The following is a 15,509-nucleotide window of genomic DNA, read 5'->3' as shown; positions in this document are numbered from 1 at the left end:
TTCTAACATTTAAAAATAATTACGTGTGTATATATATATATATATTACGTATGAATATATTAAAATAGTTACATATGTATATATGTAAGAAACAATAAATAAAATCAAATGATGTGATAATCGTTACAAATAATGATTTTAACGTTTCTACTAAATAAAATTTATATTATCGATTAAATCGATAATATTGAATTAACAATACATAAAACTCAACAAAATTCGACTGATTATTTTCTTCTTCTTTTTCATAAAAGTAACGAACTTGTACATTACTCATTTGAATTACATTATTTGCTATGTTTGAATATTAATGACTCTACGGTTTTGATTCTACAATTGTCATTAGTTGTTACATATTTATGTGTTTATGTTAAAATGTATTATTTCTTTTTATCGCAAACGAAATATTAAGATAAAAAAGAAAGTGCTTGTAGCCTTCCTTTATTGCAAACTAGTATGTAGTACAATACTTTATTTTTTATATGCACGTATGTATATGTATATAATTACGCGCAAAATTCTATGATAAAAAAGATGATACATGCAAAATGAAAAAATTGCATATCAGAAATATCTTATTATGACTGTACTATAAAATGGCAGCCGCATGGTTTTTCTTTTTTCTTTTCTTTTCTTTTTTTTTTTTTTTTTTTTTATTGTTATTTTGAAAACATTATTTTAAAACCACGAGTGGTGTTGAGTTCATGTGGATTAAATGCTATTTTATTTTCTTTTTTTTTTTCTTTTTGCTTTTACTTTTTCAATCTTATCACAATAGTGTTTTTTTTTTTTTTTTTTAATTATAAAAAGGTTAATTTTGGAAAATCTCTAAAGATGTTACATTTATTTCTGTGATTATGTCATAGAAATTTATATAAAAACAGAATATTCTTGCTTAAGAGCAAACTGCTTTACTATCATTCGATCAAGCCTCATGACAAAATCTCATACACTTTGTCCCATAAATATTGTCTACATTCTGTAGTATGCCCTATTCAAAACTGATTCAATATTCTCATTAATACTTGTTTATTTTAACCGATCCATGGAATGCCAAGGTCTGAATTTATTGTAATTTAGGCAGACGACGAATATTGTTTTCTAAGTCTTTGAAATTCAATTTCTTTTTGCAAATATTCTTGAACAAATGGATGTTCCAAATGAGAATCCTTTAATTGACTTAAATAACGATTAGCAACTTCAGGTGGTTTTCCCATATGTTGCGAAAGGACAATCATATTGATTAAGGTGTCAGGATTATTACTATCTTTGTCAAGTGATTCTTGCAAAGCTGTTTCAGCTTCTTCATATTTTGCTTGACCAATAAAACAAGTAGCTTGACCATTTAACAACATACTTGTACTGGAATGCTTGTCAATCATTTCCTGAAATAATTCAACAAATAAAAGTTTATCTCAATAAATTAATCAATCTTAATTAAAATCTATCTATGTTTTTTTTTATAAATATATTTTAAGTTCATTCGATATCAAGCAATTTTACTAATTACAATAACAAACATCAAGATAAAAGCTATCTATATTTTTTTTTTTTATACCTGAAATATATAATAAGCATCCTGTAATTTGTCCCCTCCACTGCTTATATTTAACCAAGCTTGAGCGAGTTGCGTTAATGTAGCATCATCATCTTTCTCCTGCATTGTTTTGAGTTCTTTTCTAGCCAAATCCAAACGATCCATTTTCAAATAAATTTGCAATGTTAATGCTAAACATTCCAAATGATCTACATTGCGAAGTACTCGTAGTGCAGATTCTAAATTCTTTTCATGATAATATATAGTAGCAGCAACAATCATAAAATTGTGATTGTCTAAATTAGTGTGATTTGCTGCTTGATCTAATTCTGCAACAATTGCTTCTCTACGTGACGGATTTGCAAAATAATCCGCTAATGTTTTCAATGGTTGTAATTCTGGTGGCGATGAATTATTGATTTCATCTAAAACAACACGGAATTTCCTTTGTGCTATGTAAGCACGATATAAAAATACATCGCGTTCCATTGCCACGTCCGAAGAAGAGGGCTGTAATTAAAAAAGGAAAAATATAATTCTAATATGTATAATTTAAATTACATTACACAATAGAAATAAAAACACAATTATTACACAAGTAGAAATAAAAATATTATAATAAAGATTGTATAGATATAAAGGATAGATAATTTATAAAATAATAATTTAATATTTACTTTAATATTCTACATGAAATTAAAATATATAATGTGACTTTTATAATTTGTTATTATTAGAAAAACATGTGTTTGTAGAGTAGTTATGAAATAATTATTAATAAAAAGCATGAATAACAGAATAGACATTTTTTCAATATTTAACGTTACATTGAAATGAAATATATATCTATTAATAAATTGATACACAAAAGAGAATCATCTTTATGAAATATTTTTTAAAATTAATAAAAACAAAAATATATATATATATATATATTGTTTTCTCATGTAAAAAAGAAAAAATTTTGATTTAACAATAAATTACATTAATGCGGTAGTATGACTGCGAAAGGAAAATAAATTTTCTGGATGTTGACAATGTCAAAAAGAAATACCAGCATAAATTTGATAATACACGTACCTTGATTTTTTGTGCTTCGTTGATACATTGTTGATAATTACCGATATAAAAGTGATTTTTTACGTCGAACAATTCATCGACATCGCTTTGCTGCTGACGTGCCATCTTGTCATTTCGATACTAGATAGTACTAGAATTTCTTCCTACTTCGCTTCACTATTGCATATTTCTATATTTCAGGGTCCCTAGATACATACGAAAGGCATTAAACAAAGAAATTTATATCTCGTTATTATTAATTGCAATGACTAAATTGCAATGTTTTATAAAAATGAACACTATCTTGTAATATTTTTAATCGTGTAATAAAAAAAAGGTAATAAATAAAATTATATCTTTTTGGAAACTTTTTATAAATTATAATATTAGAAGTATTTATTTTTGCATTTATCACGTATCTTTATCAATTTAGATTTTAATGAAATAATCTAAAATCAAAGATTTTCATTTTATTTGAAGATATAATTTCAAAGTAGATATAAATCAAGACACTTGTGTTTATATTTATTTGCATCTTTTAAAGTTGTTTATAACAATCGAATGTCAAGAATGTAAGTTGCATCAACCGGATGTTCAAAAATTTAGTGATAACTATTAATTAATTAAATCTTTTTGAGGAAGTGGTAAAAAAAAAAAAAAAAGAAAAAAAAATAGAAAAAAAAATTTCATAAAAAAAAATTATTTTTGAAAAATTAATATTTCAATAGTTTTTGTCTTGTGAGTAATTGTAATTATACATTAGTATTACATTATCACAAGTTTGCATACCTTTTTTTCCTTTTAACTTTGTTGATATTTTTTTTTTAGGTTATGTCGCAAGGTACAGCATTAGCACAATATGGTCGGTGTAAAATTTTATACGACAAGTATTTTTCGAATATAGATTATTATTAAGGTCATCACAATTATCGATTTATTCAATTAATATGATATATTAGTATGTTTATGTGTTTTAAAATAAATGAAAATGAGCTGGTCTTAATTTATTATACTACATTGGAATTCATTTGTAAGAATAGGTAATAAAGTGAACATTATCCTTGTATGACTTTTTTGTGAATCATCTTGATAATATATATTCATTATAAGTTTCACAATTAAGTCAGTTTAGTTTGAGGTAATGTTTGAATTATATATGGCAATGTAGATTATAGATTAACGAAACAAAATATTTTTATATATTGTATTTGAAAGGTGAACATTATTTTTATAAATATATCTTTTTTCAGCCATAAGATATAATTAGCTACTTGTGTGATTGAAGTTATTTACATTCAAAATATTAACAGTGATATACACTGATATTAAAAATGGATGTCAGTATATTATTCAGAGACTGTGTAAAAACTGTTAGTTTACAGGATAAAAATTTAGGATCTTCTAGTTTTACTAAACCATTGAAAAAGACAAAAAGTAAAAGTTCTTTTTACATCAAAACCCAAGCTGTTGTAGCTCAAATAACAAAACTTAGAGAATTTTTATTAGAAAATCGGAAAGCTTATTTAAATTTTTCCAATTATTTTTCTAACATACCACGTATGACCGATACTGATCGTGATAAAATTGATGCAGGAGCTCAAACAATTATGAGTACTTGTTCTCAGCTTATTAAAGAATTGAAGAGAGAAATTGCATTTTCAGAAGTTTCTAGACAAAATATGGAACATCGTGAAATTGTTTTGCTCTTGATTGAGGATTATTTGAAAAACGTTTGTAAAATTTATTCAGAACAAAAAGCTATAAGAGTAAAACGAGCTTTAGAAATGAGAAATATATCTAAACTTGAATTAGATACAAAACCAAACAAAATTATGGAAATGGATAATAAAAGGTCTGTTTCAAATTTAATTGAAAAAACAAATAACACTGAAAATCAGAGCAATTCAAACAAATTGAATCCCATGAAAGTTCAAGAAATTAATGAAGATGTTAATACTCTTTTATATGAAGAATTGTCACCTGAAGATATACAGATGCTTGAGTCAGAAAATGAACAATTATATAATGAACTTTGTACAATAACGGAGGAGGTCAGACAAATTGAAAGTAAAGTAGTTCATATAGCTGAATTACAAGAAATATTTACAGAAAAGGTACTAGATCAAGATAAAGATCTTGATCGATTAATGACAACGGTCGTTGGATCTACTGAAAATGTAAAAGAAGCTAACGAACAGATTCGACAAGCTATCCAAAGGAATGCTGGGCTTAGAGTGTGGATTCTTTTTTTCCTATTAGTTATGTCATTTTCTTTACTTTTCCTCGATTGGTATAATCCGTAAATTAAATTTTCCAAAATATTACGATACATTAAAATAGAGCGAAATATTTTGTACATGTTCTATGAAAATAATTATTGTATGTAAATAATTATTTTTTCTCAACAAGATATTATTCTTATAACATTTCCAGTAATTATAATGATGAATTAATTATATTATTTATTATAATTCAAATTATGTTCAAAAATTCAAAATGAATTGATGTTATTTTTAATATTTATATACATACATACATACATACATACATACATATATATATATATATATATATATATATATATATATATATATTTAGTTGATGGGTACATTATTGATGAAGAATAAAATTTTTTTGACAAAATAGGTCATTGTATTTTATCCCAAAGACATTGTACATAATGGCTACAACTTATGTAATAGAAATAGTAAATATTCGTATATTTACTTATATATACACACTCGTACATGTGCACCTATTCTCGATGTACCAATTAATTTTGAAATGCAGCATGGATTTAACATAATAAAAATTTGAAGTTTCGAGTATTGGAGAAAATAAGATCCTTACAATAGTCTGCTTGTATCTTTTCCGCACATATCTTTTTCATCATTTTAACAGGAAGCTTCAATACTCAATTTATTTTGTAAGTTTCATTAATATCTACGTGAATATAATAATATATCAAATAAAATTATGTTTTAGTAACACCTTATACATTAAATGCATAAGTATTACTTCTTTGTGTATTATATATTTAAAAAATACACTGCTATATAATCACTAATTAAAAAAATAACAAATATTTTAATTTGATATTATACATTGTTTGTCAGATTACAATAAATCGCACATTTTAATTTATTATATATAAATCACAATGAGATAAGTGAGATAGTATGAATTGTACAAATAATATGTTTTAATAAATCTGTTTATATGTTTGCACTTTTTTGTTGATAATATGTATTGCAAAAATGATTATACCATTTCGTTATTTGTAATTAACAAATGTTATTTAGTCTAATATCATGTTAATTGGATTATTATTGTTATTACATTTACCCTTATCTCACCTGTGATTTATATTGTTGTAAAATTAAATCAACTAATCATGTTGTACATATTATTTTATGTTAACAGGATTAATACGAGTGTTATTTATGTCACAGATATCTGCAAGACACTTTTATAAGACTTCCTGTTTTGATAGAATACCATATTGGTATTAAGCACCATGAAGAACACTGATAGATAGACAAAACATTGTAAAATTATATATATGTGTATATTTATATGAAAATTATTTATAAATGTTTCATTCATTTCCATGATTTACTGTTGCATTTCAATATCACACAATTTGCAATCAAGACGTTATAAACATTCCTTATAATAAACTCGTTCACCATATAAAATTGATATATATTTATATTTTATTTTATACAAAATGTTACAAAACTCTAATATTACAGCTTTGTGAGAAACAATACCAACACTGTAAGTACTATAAATACAGAGAAGTATTTATCTAATTCCTAATTTGTTGATTTTGGAAACTTTGCAAATAAGAAAATAGGATTAAATAATGAATAATATGAATTAACGATAATATATGAATTTAGAAAAATAAAAGAGAAAATTCTTTAGTTTTTTAATATTCATTATTAAGCATAGAACAAATATAAGTTCATGTGAATACTGAACTATATAATATAATTGTTCACAATCTATATATGCTGAGAATGAACAGAAAAGTAATAAAAAAAATTCTACTTAAAAAACAGATCCATTAAATTTCTACCTTGTAAGTTAGTATAACGAAAGGAGAAAATATTCTGTAGTTTCTTGGAAAAAAAAAAAAAAAAAAAAAAATGTGAAGGAAATAAGAATTTAATTTTATCAAAAGCTATAACTTTTTATGGTAGAAAGTGATAAAAGTTCCAATAATAAAAAAAATAATGCAAAGCAAATATTTTCATCAACAAGATGATCATTGAATAATAACATCTTTTTAAATTTCTTTAATTTTATTGATAAATTAAATTTTATTTAGCAAAGATATGTTGCGAATTATCATATATGATTAGCATAGATTGATAAAAGACATTATTTCATAAGTGGTCTGATAATTATTATTATAAGAAAATACACTTCAAATATATATATATAATATATATATATATATAATATATATATATACTTTTAAATATATATATATATAATATATATATATTTAAACGTATATACTTTAAGATGTATGTGTGTATATATTCATATATGTATATATATATATATACACATAGTTCAAAGGAATCATAAACATAAAGAAATACATAAGAATAGAATATTTGAAAACATTTGAAATTTAAAAACAAAATGTGTCTTTTTCTTTTCCGTTCATAACTATATTTGTTGTACTTACAGATATGGCCAATAACACCTTGCTGGAGAGGAAGGATTTTAATTTTGTATATAATTATATTTATAACGTAGTTGAGAGTCATATGGACAGATTTTGCCTTCAATTAAACATTGAACAACCCACGTTGTGGAAAGCAATGGTAATTGCCATTCTCCAGCTTTTGTAATTGCCCATGAAGGACATCTGCGATTAGTAACTACTACTGTACCTTCTGCAAATCCTTCCATACTTTCTGTAAGGATTAATATTTTATTGATTATAAATATTATTACTATCTTTTATATTGCTATGTACATACATTTCATATTAGATATGAGAGATAATTTAAAAGTTAATTATAGAGAAAATATAATACCTGAACCATCTACCAGCAAAACCACAGCACCTGCATTTTCACATATTTGGCGCCAAAAAGATGTAAATTTTTTGTCCGATTCTACAATAGGAATTATTACTATAACTTGAGTTAATGGTTTATTACTAGGCCTTTGAAAAACTTCAATATAAGATTGTTTATCCAAACTCCATCCGGCAGGTAAGCTCCATCCTGCTGGATTTATTAATTTGTCCTTGAAAAAAAAAAAAACAAAAAAAAAAAAAAAATAAATAAATAAATAAACATCAAATATTATTCAAATGTAATATAAATAAAAACTATGCTTATCATTTTTATGAGAATAAAACTTTTATATACCTCTTGACAACACTGTATAATCCAATTATGATTATATGCAGGAATTCCGACCGAAAGACATAATAAATTTTTTGCAGTAACATTTGGCACATTTGTAATCAGTTTTGTATTTTTATATTCTTCCTTTGGTATTAAATCAAACTCGTCATAAATTTTACCTTTTCCAGCTTCTATTTGGGTTTTCAGCCTATCCCTTACAAATGGTCTACGGACCCATTCTTCTTCATTTTCTGTTCCAGTTTCAGAACCAGAATCTTTAGCATCTGCTTGAAACCTATCAAGTACTTCCAATGACGCACAAGTAAGAATAAATGACATGCCTTTAAATAAAGTAGAATTGTTGTTTGGAATAGGACCCAAAGTCGCAATAGTTTCTTCATTTTCAGCTTTTTTCTTACTTCGTGGTTTTCCTTTTATTCTATGCTGAGGTCCTTTTACAATTTGTTCATTTGGCGTTCCAATAATTTCTGGTTGCACGCCACTTAATACAGTTTCATCTTTTAAAGAAAGATTTGAATCACTAGATTTACTCTCATTTTCAGAAGAATCTCTCTTCTTAGTTTTAGAAGCTATACCAGAAACAGAAGGTTCCGATATACTAATATTTTTATCAATAGAACTACCAGCCAATATCTTAGATTTTGGAGTTGAAAATGTAGGTGTGGCAATTCGTTTAGAACGCCGTTTTCCATCTACCATGTTGTCTAATGTTATTTGGCCCGAAAGCTTAGGCGTAGACGGAAGATTATTTATTTTGACAAATATTTCTTCCTTCAATACTTGCGCTTGATCTGATGACAAAAAGATGTCTTTCACCTGGACTTGTAATTTCTCTCCTTCATCCGTTTCTACTGAATAATATGTATCATTATTAGTATTTTGGACTTCAACTATTAAGCCACAGGAACCATAATCATCCTCTGCCGTAGTCGCGTATACTGATAAACCTTCTTTTAGGGTCTTTGGTATTGGTATAATAAAATCTTCTATAAGTAATTTATTTTTCCCATCGTAAAAATTCACTTTATATTTTAACTTAACTTTTTCCGTGACTGTACCTGGATAATAATTATTGTCAGACCACTTGGCAAATACTTCTTTACCAACCAATTCATCGTTTATATTAATGTATGATAAATCTTTAACGAATGAAACAGTGTTATTGGATGGTATATCACTATCAATTTTATCAGTTTTAGTTTTCTTTCTACTACTAGGAGTACTGTTATTTCCTTGGGAAGAAATCAATTCTTTTGGTGAAATTTTGCACATTCCATTCGTTTGTACACCTGCTCTGGTATTTTTACTTCGTGGTCTTTTTGATGCTCGATTTTTTCTGGAACTTTTGGGCGTTGTTGTTTCCATTGCCCTTTCGTCTTGTTCTTCTGGCGTAGAACATCTAATTTTTTGCAGAACATCATCTAATCTTTCATTACTTATGTTATATGTATCAATTGTATTAACCTCTGTATTTAAATAACTCAAAATGGTTGTTACTAATAAACGATTATTTTTCCATTCCTTAATTAATCTCTCATGAGATTCATCTATATTTTGTTTCTGTGGTGCTGATGGTATTTCATACACTGACTTTTTTGCATGTTTAGCTGGACCTCGAGGTAGTGAAAAATGTGTGTCTTTAGCTGCAAGTTTAGCGACTAAAGAAGCAGCACTGGATGCTGAACTTGTAGAACTAATTGTTGAAAGGAAAGAAAGTCTCGAAGGGTTTAAATGAAATAATTGTGGATTGCTGTTAACTGATCCTGGCGAGGTATCCTTGTTGTCATTTCCAGAAATATCAGCTAACGAAGCAGAAGTGTCTTCTGTTTTTTGGCGTGCGGATGAAAGTTCTACTATAGGTTCACAATGAACACTCATTAATTCTTTGTTCAGAAATTCTTTTGTACTCTCATCAATATGTAATAAACATTTAAGTCTTACATACACACCAACTTCTTTTTCTACTTGTAAAGCTTTTGCAAGTAAATTTGCATTACTTAACTCAGATTTACTTTTAACATTATCATCTATAAGTGAAACATCATGTTCATTATCACTCACACTTATTAAATCTGCATTATCACTCTCTTTAGTTACCGAAGCAGGCATCTTCGTTTCTTTATTCATAGACCGTAAAACATTATCGCCTTTTAAAATAGTAGAATGCAGTTCATTAGTAAATATATCTGATTCTACACTAGCCGTACCATCTGTATCGCATTTCTTACATTCACTATTTCCATTAAAATGATGTTTATCAGATTTTGAATCTACTGACGATTCTTTGGTGTTAATTAAAGATTTATAATTGAAATCATTACTATTTTTATTTTCGTAACAACTTTTATAAATATTTTCAGTATTTGTAGTATCAAAAACTTCTTTTTCACCAAGTTTTCCTATAGAATTCTCCTGCGACGAATCCAAGATAATTTTCTCCCCATCTTCATCAATTTCAACTAATTCTGGTAATTTCATTTTCTTTTCTTGAGACATAGTTGATTTGTCAAAAACAACCTCTATGCTCATACGCGGTTTGTTTGTATAAGTAGATGCAACAGGTTGCTGTTTGCTTATTGTTATTTTATCTAATACTATTTCCTCACTGGTACTGCTTTTACTCTGCAAATTAACATCGTCAATATTCTTGGATGTTGAACTTTTATTATCCTCCTTATTTACAGGAGTAAGTGTCTTTTCTTCATTTATATCTTTAGAAGAATTAATTGATACATCGGAATTTGAATCATTCTTTACTGTTACATCAGTTGCTGATATTTCTATATTTTCTATTTCTTTGTTCTCAGTTAATTCTTTTTCATCGCTAACCTTAGTCATATTAACATCAAAAGTATTTTCTTTTTCAATATCGTCATTTGTACTAGTAGTAATAGCAGTACTAGTAGTAATAGCAGTACTAGTAGTAGTGGTAGCTGTGGTGGTAATAGTAGTTATATTAGTAGATGTGTCGGATGTAATTGGATTGTTTACAGTTTCATTTTGATTTATTTCATAAGTTTTTTTAGCATTATTTTCATTCTTATTTAAACATTTCTGTACAGGGCATGATTCACAGTTCTTATCATCTTTGGTTTCACTTAAAACAAAATCAGAATTTTTCACGTTGGATTCAATAAGTTCTTCACCTTCTACATCCTGAGTTTCTTCAATTACTACATCTGGTATTGTACAATTTCTTGAAATATTTAATTGAGAATCATCTGATTTATCTGAATGATGACTATCATCATTATGAACTTTATTTTTTTCTATACTTAAAGCATCTTCTGAGGATGAACTTCTTAACAACTTAGTAACAGGATTATCAACAGAATCTGCTTTACGTTTGAGACCCATTTTTTCAGATGTACCATGAACCTCCTTTTTAGATGGCGAATACATCATAGGAGGCGTACCTTGGACAATATCATTCTCATCATCGGTATCATCCTTTTGGTCATCAAGTTTAGAACTATCATCCGCAACATTATCTTTTTCATTGCTTTCAACATTGCTTTCACTTTTCTTTTCTAATCCACTCGTTTTATCTTCGGCTATCTCATCGTGTGTCTGACTTTGTTCCTTATTCGAATCATCTTTAGTTTTTGAATTATCATTCTCAGATTGAATTTCTAATTTATTTGTAGATGAATTTATTTCATCAGTATCAACAAGTTGAAAATCCTGACTTTCATTTACAGCACTATCTTTTGGATTTTCATAATAAGTATCTTGCGTATCCATTGTAGTATCTTCCATCTTTTCTACGTCTGACATTTCTACGAATGTTTTGTATGTACGCTATAATTCAAATATCAATTTATTAACTATTTATATATATATATATATATATATATATATATATATATATATAAACAAAAAAAAAAAAGAAAAAAACGATCACGTAAAATGTACATTAATTAATTAATTTATTTAAAGAAATAAACGAGGGAAAAAATGTATACTTTATTTATTAAAAAATGAAGAGAAAAAAAGAAGAGAGAGAGAGAGAGAGAGAGAGAGAGAGAGAGAGAGAGAGAAAGAGTGAAAAATGAAAAAAGAAAAAAAATTTTCTTAAAAAGTTAAAAATCGAAATTTTCAATTTTAAAAAGTATAAAAAATCGAAAGGATTATACGTTTAATGTTCAATAGTATAACTTAATATGACCATTGATATACACGCTCTATATATACGTATATGTTTACATGGGACATCACATGAGAAGATAGAAAAAGCATTAGTAACAATGCTACTTGTTACAAGCGGAAAGAAGGTTACGGCGGGAAGATCGTATTGGCATAATATAATCACGGAAATAAATAAATTAAATGATATACGTACCAATATTTACCGCATGTGTTGTGGCGATTTCTATTCTCAATAATATATTGTCGTTAACATCAGAATATTGCATTTACTGCACAAACTGAGTCACGTTCGCCGGCTGTTCTAAGCGAGGGCTTCTTTAATATTTTTTTTTTGATTCTCGTATTACCTGGCCTAATTTTTCTTCGATATAATTATAACAAGGAACAATTATATCTCGCTTTATCTTAAAAGATACAAATTATAATAATGGATTGATATCGGACGACAAAACGCGCATAAACGCCAGATTTTATTCACAAAAGAATATAAAACACAAAACGCCATCGCCACTTTACGGCTGCGTAGGTTACAGTATGCTTTACTCTAATCAACATAGATGGTGAAGTTATACCTTTTTTTTTTTCATTACGTTGCCGTCGTGATTGTATATTAAAAGTAACCAATAAACGAGTATTCCACCAATGACGATATAGTCCACTTTTTTTTTTCACTTTATTTTATTAAACTTGACAAAAAATTTTTATTCATTATAATAAAACGTATTTATTTATCAAGAAAATTATTTTCTCTTTATTAAAGAAATAATATATAACAAATGAATGTTTATTAAATGAATTGAATTCTATCTTTCCGGCAATAAAATTTGATGAGTCCAGCTCATTTATTGGTTATTTTCATTTATACGCTAGTTATTTTTTAACATAATGTCTTTAATATATATATATATATATATGTATTAATATAATAAATATATGTTACTTTTATTTTTATTTTATTACGATTAAATATAAATTTTATAATAAACTATTATCTAAGACGATTTGTTGATAAACTCTTAATTGACTGTGGACCAATGAGAGAAGAGAGGAGAAATTACATGTCGGCGACAAAAGCGACGCTATTCGTGTAAAGCTAATAGCTTTAAATACGCCCGGGATTTTTGAAATATAATAGAATTTATATTTATACTAAGTAATAAATAACATATCAAATATTTTTATTATATATTAAATTTTAATATTATTTGTTTTAATAAAAATGTTACTAAATAATATATTATTTTTATTAACATTATGGATTTTATCTTTTATAGATAATTTTGTTGTATATTATTGACCCTTAAGTAGTATATTTTTCGAATAAAAAATTTTAATAACGCGTTTGAAAGAAAAGATCAAAATATTTTTACAAAAGTTCATAGGCTCTTTTGTTGCTTTTTGAATAATGCATTCAAGTGTACATTGACTACTCATTTGCATGTGTGAATTTACTCTTCTCTGTGCTTTCATTTGCAATAATACATTTAGACCTTTTTTCAAATAATGAGTAAAAATAAAATTATTTACTTTTAGAAAAAAAAAAAAAGCAATGAACATAAAACAGTTTATACAATGATAACTATCGTAGAACAGTAGGCGTATAACCAAAAAAATATCTCGATATAAATGAGAATTGAATTTCTATACATTAACTATTTTTTCTACAATACTTGTTAAATAAATTTTAAATGAAATAATAAACATAGATAAACAACATCATCGAATAATTTATGTTATTTTACAATCATTTACTAAAATATAAATGAACTACAAAATGTAAATACAAACAAAGATAATTTCCAATAAACTGATTTTAAGATTAATCGATTATCGATATGCGATAGATCATAATTCAAGATAAAATCTTATATATAAAAGTATTTCTTAGTAAATTGGAATTGCTTACGAAATTTATTTATTTTATTTTATTTATTTATTTATTTATTTTTTTTTTTTTTTTTGATATACGTAAGAAAATTATTATTTCATTATTTATTTCTTCATTATCAACTTTTATTCAGGTCAGTTCCATATCAAGAAAAATCCATGATAATGCATGAAACATTAATAATATCATATATTAAAGAATAATAAAAACTGATGATTGATTTATTAAATTCATTTTCCTGAAATAGAATTATCTAAATTTAATAATGAGAAAAACGACTATTTAATCTTTCCATGACAAAAGTCATCTTACTCGTTTTAATTTCTTTAAAATAAGATAAGAGTTTAATAAGACTAAGAAAACGTATAATACTTATTTCAGCGATGACTCGGCTATGAAACGGACATAATAAATAAAATCACATTCGTCCGGGAACCTAACCTTTTTCTAGATCAGTGACGTATCACGAGATTAAATCATCGCCATGATGCGACTGAGAAGAGAGAGAGAGAGAGAGAGAGAGAGAGAGAGAGAGTGAGTGAGAGTAAAAGAGAGAGAGAGAGAGAGAGAGAGAGAGAGGGAGAGAGAGAGAATGCAATTTCAAGATACGAATACGAAAGCGACGAGTTAAAGTTAAAATCATTGAACCAATCGAGTTCGTTGGCGTCCCCTTATTTGAAATTTGCCACATAACCGAGGCGCACTCTATCGGTACAATAAGGAAACGATAACTATATGGAGAGAGAGAGAGAAAGAGAGAAAGATAGAGAGAGAGAGAGAGAGAGAGAGTGTATCTAGGTGATGTCGATTGAGAACCGCTGTCATCAGCGTGTAGGGGCGTCGTTGCTCTGCGTGCAATGTGTATCGTGTAGGCGTTGGCGAAGGAGGAGACGAGTACGGGCATGTCTCCGTGAAAAAAAGGAGAGGAGATAGAAGGGGAGAAGGAATACAACATACACAGAAAAAAAAAATATATATATATATATCAAAAAAAAAAAAAAAAAAAAGAATAAAGGAAAAGAAAAGAAAAATAAAAAAGAAAAACTAGATCAAAAACGGAATAAACACCTTTAGAAAAGCTCGGTGCCGTCGTTTAATTTTGCGATCATCGCACGTGTGCGTGGCCGCCCGAAAAAAATCATCGTAGATATCTCAGGTTCGATCGAGGACGTGGGCCGTGCCAGCGCGTAACGCGTTCTCGTTCGGTCCGATGATTCAAGAGAACGACGAGTAGTCTTTTTGAAGACGGTGAAGGAAGAGGAAAAAAAAAGAAAAAGAAAAGAAGCAGAAGAAGAAGAAGAAGGAGAGAAGGAGGAGGAGGAGGAGGAGGAGGAGGAGGAGGAGGAGGTGGTGGTGGAGGTGGTGAAGGAGAAGGAGAAGAAGGAAGAGGAAGAAGAAGAAGGTAGAAAGAGTGTGTCGTTCTGCTTTTCTTTCTCCGTCTATCTTAAAGCCGCACGTACAGTGCGTACGGTGTCGC

General features: G+C 27.3%; 3 protein-coding genes across 6 annotated transcripts; 1 reads left to right on the top strand and 2 right to left on the bottom strand.

The window, feature by feature from the left end:
• Positions 1 to 425: 425 nt before the first annotated feature.
• On the bottom strand, positions 426 to 2,816 carry LOC124430370 (coatomer subunit epsilon). Its single transcript, XM_046976830.1, has 3 exons — positions 2,618 to 2,816; positions 1,559 to 2,047; positions 426 to 1,385 (listed from the first exon to the last, which is right to left on the bottom strand). Exons 1-3 carry the CDS (start codon positions 2,720 to 2,722, stop codon positions 1,077 to 1,079), a joined length of 903 nt encoding a protein of 300 aa, XP_046832786.1. The 5' UTR covers positions 2,723 to 2,816; the 3' UTR covers positions 426 to 1,076.
• Positions 2,802 to 5,031, top strand: LOC124430369 (syntaxin-18). Of its 4 annotated transcripts, none has more exons than XM_046976828.1 (3): positions 2,802 to 2,933; positions 3,425 to 3,636; positions 3,847 to 5,031. In XM_046976828.1, the coding sequence occupies exon 3, from the start codon at positions 3,928 to 3,930 to the stop codon at positions 4,897 to 4,899; it is 972 nt and encodes a 323-aa protein (XP_046832784.1). In that variant the 5' UTR covers positions 2,802 to 2,933; positions 3,425 to 3,636; positions 3,847 to 3,927; the 3' UTR covers positions 4,900 to 5,031. The 4 variants fall into 4 exon arrangements, with proteins under 4 accessions (XP_046832784.1, XP_046832782.1, XP_046832785.1 ...); XM_046976826.1 differs by having other exon boundaries at positions 3,425 to 3,734; XM_046976829.1 differs by lacking the exon at positions 2,802 to 2,933 and adding an exon at positions 3,011 to 3,168 and having other exon boundaries at positions 3,425 to 3,734.
• Positions 5,032 to 7,142: 2,111 nt separating this feature from the next.
• Positions 7,143 to 12,694, bottom strand: LOC124430368. Its single transcript, XM_046976825.1, has 4 exons — positions 12,338 to 12,694; positions 7,996 to 11,796; positions 7,657 to 7,870; positions 7,143 to 7,533 (listed from the first exon to the last, which is right to left on the bottom strand). Exons 2-4 carry the CDS (start codon positions 11,770 to 11,772, stop codon positions 7,340 to 7,342), a joined length of 4,185 nt encoding a protein of 1,394 aa, XP_046832781.1. The 5' UTR covers positions 11,773 to 11,796; positions 12,338 to 12,694; the 3' UTR covers positions 7,143 to 7,339.
• Between the last annotated feature and the right edge of the window lie 2,815 nt (positions 12,695 to 15,509).

This window comes from Vespa crabro, chromosome 18 (genome assembly GCF_910589235.1).
Source record: "Vespa crabro chromosome 18, iyVesCrab1.2, whole genome shotgun sequence".
NCBI lineage: Eukaryota > Metazoa > Arthropoda > Insecta > Hymenoptera > Vespidae > Vespa > Vespa crabro.
Note: the sequence above shows the minus strand (reverse complement) of the source record. Positions and strands in the feature narration are given on the sequence as shown.